The sequence below is a fragment of the Narcine bancroftii genome, chromosome 3 (assembly GCF_036971445.1).
Source record: "Narcine bancroftii isolate sNarBan1 chromosome 3, sNarBan1.hap1, whole genome shotgun sequence".
NCBI lineage: Eukaryota > Metazoa > Chordata > Chondrichthyes > Torpediniformes > Narcinidae > Narcine > Narcine bancroftii.
The window spans coordinates 109,489,787-109,497,204 of NC_091471.1; the positions used below are offsets into that span (position 1 = coordinate 109,489,787).

At 42.7% G+C, this 7,418-nt stretch overlaps 1 protein-coding gene across 2 annotated transcripts in view; it reads right to left on the reverse strand.

Moving 5' to 3' along the window:
- Nucleotides 1-6,991, reverse strand: part of slc30a9 (solute carrier family 30 member 9) — a 125,367-nt gene extending 118,376 nt beyond the window's left edge. The window contains exon 1 of one of the 2 annotated variants that reach the window (XM_069924790.1): nt 6,850-6,991. In XM_069924790.1, coding sequence (XP_069780891.1) covers nt 6,850-6,933 — 84 coding nt within the window. In that variant the 5' untranslated portion in view covers nt 6,934-6,991. Of the gene's footprint in view, nt 1-6,533; nt 6,827-6,849 lie in introns of those variants that run through there. The other variant, XM_069924792.1, reaches the window with a different exon arrangement.
- Between the last annotated feature and the right edge of the window lie 427 nt (nt 6,992-7,418).

Sequence of the window (7,418 nt, forward strand, 5' to 3'; positions counted from 1 at the left end):
AATTGCAAATATAGTGTAGACATTTAAAATATATTAAAAAAACAAATGAAATCTTCAATACAAACTTTCACAGTCAGTGCAATACTAATCAATAAATGCTTCCCCAATAAAATATAGAACAATAAACCAAATTACACCCAGGTCTGATGATAGATCAACAATCTGTAATGATAACTCCACAATTGCCTTTCAACAATCCTACTTAAAATACTACATACTTTTACCATTTTGTTTTTATTTCAATTTTTTTTAACATTTGCACTGTGTTGGCATCTCACAATTCCATTTATTTTCATCATCTCAATCTATTCACCTCACCAGGCAAGTCAACTACAATCAACAAATCTTTATCATCCTTCCTTAGTTGGCACCACAACCATAAACAGTCACTCATAGTCATCATTTTATTGAAAGTATTCATTCTCTTCTCTGCATCCTCTCCCTTCAGCAACATAGAACATGCTTTATTTCTCTTTTCTTAATTCTGAAGTTTGCAGCCCTGAAATTTTAATTCCTTTTCCTCCCACATTTGCTGATGAGTATTTCCATCAATTTCTCTTAATTATGGTGCAGATAATACAGCATTTCCAAATATAAGTAACAAGAAGCACAAATCCAACATTTAAATAAAATACACATCACAATTTTAAAATGTTGCCATTAAGGCAGATAACAAAAAAAAGGTATCCTACTGCACATTATCAAATGCTGAACTAATTTATCAAAACCCAGAGAATTAAGGTCAATGAAGCTTCACACTTTCAATGAAGGTGTAGAACATTTCTATTAAATGCTATATACCTGCGTGGGTTGGACTGAGCATCAAGAAAAACTGGAAATGTACATCGTAAAGGTTTAGGTTGCAAAGAATAAACTTAGCTAGTTGGAAAGAGAAATTTATAAGGTTTCAAAAGACAAATCCAATTCCATTCTGAGCCTCCTTACCAAAAAATATGAAAATGATAATCAGTTTGATATACATACAAAGCTCAATGTATACATGCACCAAAATTCTTGTTTACCAAGAGGATACTTTTTTGAAAAAGTATAAACTGTTCCAGTATAGAAAGATAGTAAACATAAACAGTGGGAACAACAGCCAAGGCAGGGGAATGTTCCTCTTGCAGAATGTGGCTCGTCAAGGAAGCCAGCACTATCTCTAATGACTTCATCTATAAGAAGTGCATCCAGCTGCAGCTCCTGACAAGCCAAGTTAAGGAATTGGACCTGGAGTTGGATGAACCTCTGATCATTTGGGAGGCAGAGGGGGTGACAGACAAGAGTTATAGAGACATCATCACACCTAGGAGGAAGGTGGAGGGTAGATGGGTGAGTCAGGAGAGGGAACAGGCAGTGCAGGGAACAGGCAGTTATAGGGGATTCCATAGTTAGGGGGATAAACAATAGATTCTGTGGACGGGATTGAGATTCCCAGATATCGAGGATGAAGTTCACGGCATTCTCAGGAGGGAGGTTGAGTAGCCAGATGTCGTGGTCCATGTAGGGACCAATGACATGGATAGGAAGGATGAGGAAGTCCTGCAAGGAGAGTTGAAGGACAGAATCTCCAGGGTTGTGATCTCAGGATTATTACCCATGCCATGTGCTAGTGAGGTTAGAAATAGGAAGATAGTGCAGCTTAACACATAGCTACAGACATGGTGAAGGAGGGAGGGCTTCAGGATTCTGGATCATTGAGCTCTCTTCAAGGGAAGGTGGGAGCTGGTTCAACAGAATGGTTTGCATCTGAACTGGAGGGGAACTAATATTCTTGCTGGAAGGATTGCTAGTGCTGCTAGTGGATTTAAACTAGATTTGCAGGGTGATGGGAACCAGAGTGCCAGATAGAGGAGTGAAGGAGGAAATAGATTGTGAGAAGTTAATGGTTTGTATGTGGTGGAAATTATCTCAGGTGCATCAATTTCAATGCAAGTATTGTACGAAAGGCAGATGAGCTTAGAGCACGTGGAATTATGACATTGTGGTCATTAGTGAAACTTGGTTGCAGGAGGGGCAGGACTGGCAGTTCAATGTTCTGAGTTCCATTGCTTTAGATGCGATAGAACAAGGTGGAGGGAGAATAAAAGGGGGAGGAGTGGCATTGCTCTTCAGGGAAAATATCACAGCTGTGCTGAGGCAAGAAGACCAGAGGGCTCGTCTACTAAGGGTATATGGGTGGAGCTGAGGAACAGGAAATGTATGACCACACTCATGGGGCAAGTGAGATACAAACCAGAGGACATTGGTTAAGAGTGATAGGGGAAAAGTTTAGGGAGAACTTCTTCACCCCTAGAGTGGTGGAGTGTGGAACAAGCTGAGAGCTGAAGTGGTGAATGTGGGCTCAATGCTCATATTTAAGAAAAATTTGGACAGACACATGGATGGGAGAGGTACAGATGGCTGTAGGCTGGCTGCAGGTCAGTGGGACAAGACAAAAAAATGGTTCAGCGTAGACTAGAACGGCCAAAGGGGCCTGTTTCTGTGCTGCAATATTCTATGGTTCTAAAAGATATACAATAAACATTCAGAGTTAACAGTTAGTGTAAGAAAAACAAGTGAGTTCAGTAGTGCAGACTGATCTTTTTGTGCTCCAAGAATAGTTAGGGGAGTAATTGCCTAATAGCAATTCAAGAGCCTGATAACCATTGGGGAAAAAAGTTCTTAAATCTAGAGGTGCTGAGCAGCGAGAAGAGATTGTGATGAGGGTGATGGGGTCCTTAATGACGCTGCCTTCTTGAGGCAGGGCCTCACATTCATGTCTATCATGAGAAAGTCATGAGGAAGTCATTCAGCATAGCCACAAGATTCAATTAAACTATTTGGTCATTCACGTTATTTATTTAACAAGATTAAGTTCATTAAAAAAAACATGATTGTAAATAATATAGTCCAAGATACAACGAGGAAGAAAGCATTTACAACTGACATTCCTACTGCCAATCTGTACTTAATGTTTCAAATTAATATATTTGCTCTTTCATTTTATATAGAAGTACTGGCCATGAAATAGCCGCAGGCTGATGTTCAACAATGCCAAGATATTTAAAATTATAAACAGTGGTTTTTCAGCTTTTGAAAGTAATTTTATTTCAAACTCACTAAACTTGATAAGAGAAAAAAATAAATGGTTTATTACTTGAGAAACAATCCAAATACCATAATTTTCGAGTAAGATCCTACCAGAATTAATCAAGATAACTTGTAATTGTGTAAAGAGATTTTAACTGAACAGGCAAAGACTTTTAATTGGAAAGCATCAAGAGTTATTTAAACCTTGGGGGAAAAAAAAAAATCGCAGCAGTGAGAATGAGAGAGTTATTCACAACAAATATTGAAAAACTTATAATGAACAAAGAAACAAATGGGTTCAACATTAGGGAGAGGAATAAAAGTAGATTCTAAGCTCTGAAATATTTAACAAGAAAAAATTAGAAGACAAAAAGATGGGAGTCAGGTGTGAGGCTGCTCAACAGAGGACGTACCACGTGTTAATAAATTCAGAAGAAAATCTCAAAAGACTTCAAGTGATAATTTTAACAGAAGTTGGCTGATAATAACCTTAACAAAGAGAACACAAGATCATAAAATCAGGTACCAAAGCAGTTGTAGCCAGAGTGGAGAGTCGTTAGAGTGCATTATATGTTAAAAAATGGCTTTACCTCAAAGTTTAATTAGAGCTCATTTATAATTGGGTATTATACAAACTCTCAGGGCATAGAATCATACAGAACATGACCATTCAGCCCAACCAGACTGTTGCTAAACCTTTGAAAACACTCACATCATTGTAGCTCATTCTTTTTATTTCAAGCACAATTTCCTTTTGAAAGCTACTGTTGAATTTTAAATTGCTCTTTCAAATAATTCACACTGTCCAAAACACAATATAATTTTCAACTTGTATTTTCCCTAATTCTTTGGCTTGGCTTCGCGGACGAAGATTTATGGAGGGGGTAAAAAGTCCACGTCAGCTGCAGGCTCGTTTGTGGCTGACCAGTCCGATGCGGGACAGGCAGACACGATTGCAGCGGTTGCAAGGGAAAATTGGTTGGTTGGGGTTGGGTGTTGGGTTTTTCCTCCTTTGCCTTTTGTCAGTGAGGTGGGCTCTGCGGTCTTCTTCAAAGGAGGCTGCTGCCCGCCAAACTGTGAGGCGCCAAGATGCACGGTTTGAGGCGTTATCAGCCCACTGGCGGTGGTCAATGTGGCAGGCACCAAGAGATTTCTTTAGGCAGTCCTTGTACCTTTTCTTTGGTGCACCTCTGTCACGGTGGCCAGTGGAGAGCTCGCCATATAATACGATCTTGGGAAGGCGATGGTCCTCCATTCTGGAGACGTGACCCATCCAGCGCAGCTGGATCTTCAGCAGCGTGGACTCGATGCTGTCGACCTCTGCCATCTCGAGTACCTCGACGTTAGGGGTGTGAGCGCTCCAATGGATGTTGAGGATGGAGCGGAGACAACGCTGGTGGAAGCGTTCTAGGAGCCGTAGGTGGTGCCGGTAGAGGACCCATGATTCGGAGCCGAACAGGAGTGTGGGTATGACAACGGCTCTGTATACGCTTATCTTTGTGAGGTTTTTCAGTTGGTTGTTTTTCCAGACTCTTTTGTGTAGTCTTCCAAAGGCGCTATTTGCCTTGGCGAGTCTGTTGTCTATCTCATTGTCGATCCTTGCATCTGATGAAATGGTGCAGCCGAGATAGGTAAACTGGTTGACCGTTTTGAGTTTTGTGTGCCCGATGGAGATGTGGGGGGGCTGGTAGTCATGGTGGGGAGCTGGCTGATGGAGGACCTCAGTTTTCTTCAGGCTGACTTCCAGGCCAAACATTTTGGCAGTTTCCGCAAAGCAGGACGTCAAGCGCTGAAGAGCTGGCTCTGAATGGGCAACTAAAGCGGCATCATCTGCAAAGAGTAGTTCACGGACAAGTTTCTCTTGTGTCTTGGTGTGAGCTTGCAGGCGCCTTAAATTACCTTAAATGTAATACCTCAGCATGATGAGGTAATATGAGAAGGCCAACAGCAGATCATTTTGGCAACCCTGAGTCAAGTTACAGGGGTAAGATGAGAAACAATTGTTGGAGCTACAACCGGAGAAATCAGGCTCAAACAAATGAAAATAAGAAAAATGCTTGGGAAAGATCATGTGATGCTACTGTAAATACAGTGATAAAGCCAGGATATTGATAAACAATACACCTTGAATCCTTCAGAACTGCTGCACAGAGAAGAATTTGCTTCAATTACATGAAAAAAATAACTGCAAAGAATGACAAAGGCAGTTTTCCATGGGAGAGGAGAGAGAACAATGAATAAAGTCTGAAAAATACAGAGTTAAAAGTGATTACACAGATATTTGGCTAATGAAACCATGGAATGTGAGATTTGCAGAAATTAATAGATGGTCTTACTCTGAGTACTGTGAACTTCATGAGATGCTTGTATTTAGAGCCAAGAGGATACAAGGGTTTCAGTTATTGCCATAAAATTGCTAACACCTGGTATGTATAAACTACTCCAAACCTAGGTACACTACTGAACAAAAAAATTATTTGGAGTCTTTGCAGAAAATATGTCAAAAACTGACAAACGCAATAAAAAAGCAAAACAAAAGGAAGCTGAAAGACTGGACCAATGGCATTTTTAATGTAGGTGACTACTGAGATAAAGATCATAACATTATTATTGGAGACATATTGTTGAGGATTACTAGCTGCAATGAAAGGGATCACATTTTAGAACCATGTCCAGCACAAACAAATGAAATGGGAGCCAAGCACACTATGCCACTTTATGGAAATTGGTACTTCACTCAAGACTACACTCATGGGGCAAGTGAGATACAAACCAGAGGACATTGGTTAAGAGTGATAGGGGAAAAGTTTAGGGAGAACTTACTTCTTCACCCCAAGAGTGGTGGAGTGTGGAACGAGTTGAGAGCTACAAGCGGTGAATGTTTAAATTCAGACGATGTAACCTGTGAGCAGTGATTCAAGCTTTATCTTTTTTGCTTTTTGAGCAACTTAATTTTTTTCACTGGAGTTTGCAATCTGAAGATGGTAGATACTAAATCAAAAGATGCAGATAAAATAGGTCCATTCAAGAGCACCAGGTGAATATTAATGTATTGGTGAATTGTAGCAGATTAAAAGAAAATTAAGACCCAGAGAAAATATTTGCCTGTTAGTGTCTGATGACAAATACTGTATGGTTATGAGGGGACATTTTTGGGATTCCATGTGGTAAAGTTTCAATTTTCACTTTGGTCAGTTGCTCTTCTGTTCACAGAACTTCACAAAAAAAATAGAACTTCCTGCACAACTGCCGGTAGAAAAGGATTACTTAGAACATATCTACTCCACTGCAAACTCTTCCCGTTCCAGTTAATTTCCCCCATTCCCATCTCCCACACTCTTAGCTTTCCAAATAGATACTCTTTGACTCATTTATTCCCTGTGGTGTCGAGTTCCAGTTTTGTTTCCCGATAAAGAGGTTTGTTCTCTCTATATATTCATCATCCGAAGCATCGGACAATTCACCTCTCAACACATCAGGTTGGTCTGCTGAGTCCGGAATGTTCTTTCAGGCCGTGGCAGAGGCGGAGGTCGGGGTGGGACAATGCAGAGGGGATAGGATGCACCAGCGGCCTAGGAGAGCTCTGCTTCGCAGGGAGGTGGTGAACCAGGGCTGTTCGGCCTGGTAAAGATCGACCATTCATCTCGGGTGGAGCAGGTCCTGGCGCCGTGAGCACCGACCACATCCAATTTCCCCCAGCGCCCTGACCATCCGGCCCGCTGAACCGCCGGCGTCTCGCCCGTCCTCGCTGAGGGGTGCGCCTGGCGCTCTCCTTCTCACCTGTGGGTCTTTCTGCCGGTGACGAGGGTCCGCCGCCCCACTTCCCAGCCGCTCATAACCCACACCGCCTTCACTTTTCCTCATTCATTCCCACTGGACCCATCCCCGCTTCCTCCACCTCGCAAAGACACCGTGACGGGAAGAGCGCCAAACATCGCGAGATCACGTCGCGGCGGGGCGGGAGACGTCTGCGAGAAGGGCACGGTGGACGCGGGAGGCACGTTGGGTGGTTGTGTGAAGGGGGTCAGAACCAGACCATTCAATGACACGATTGATTGGTTTCATTGAAGGTTGAGCGGGGGAATCGTGAACACCAACCAAGAGGGAAGGCGGACGTCGTGGGGTGGGGTGGTGGTCGTGGGGTGGGGTGGTGGTCGTGGGGTGGGGTGGTGGTCGTGGGGTGGGGTGGTGGTCGTGGGGTGGGGTGGTGGTCGTGGGGTGGTGGTCGTGGTGGTGGGGTGGTGGTCGTGGGGTGGGGTGGTGGTCGTGGGGTGACTTCCATCCTTGATACAAGGTGCACGGGATTTAAGTAGAGAGAAGTTTGTCCAAGTTGCCAGGTATTGTAGAGA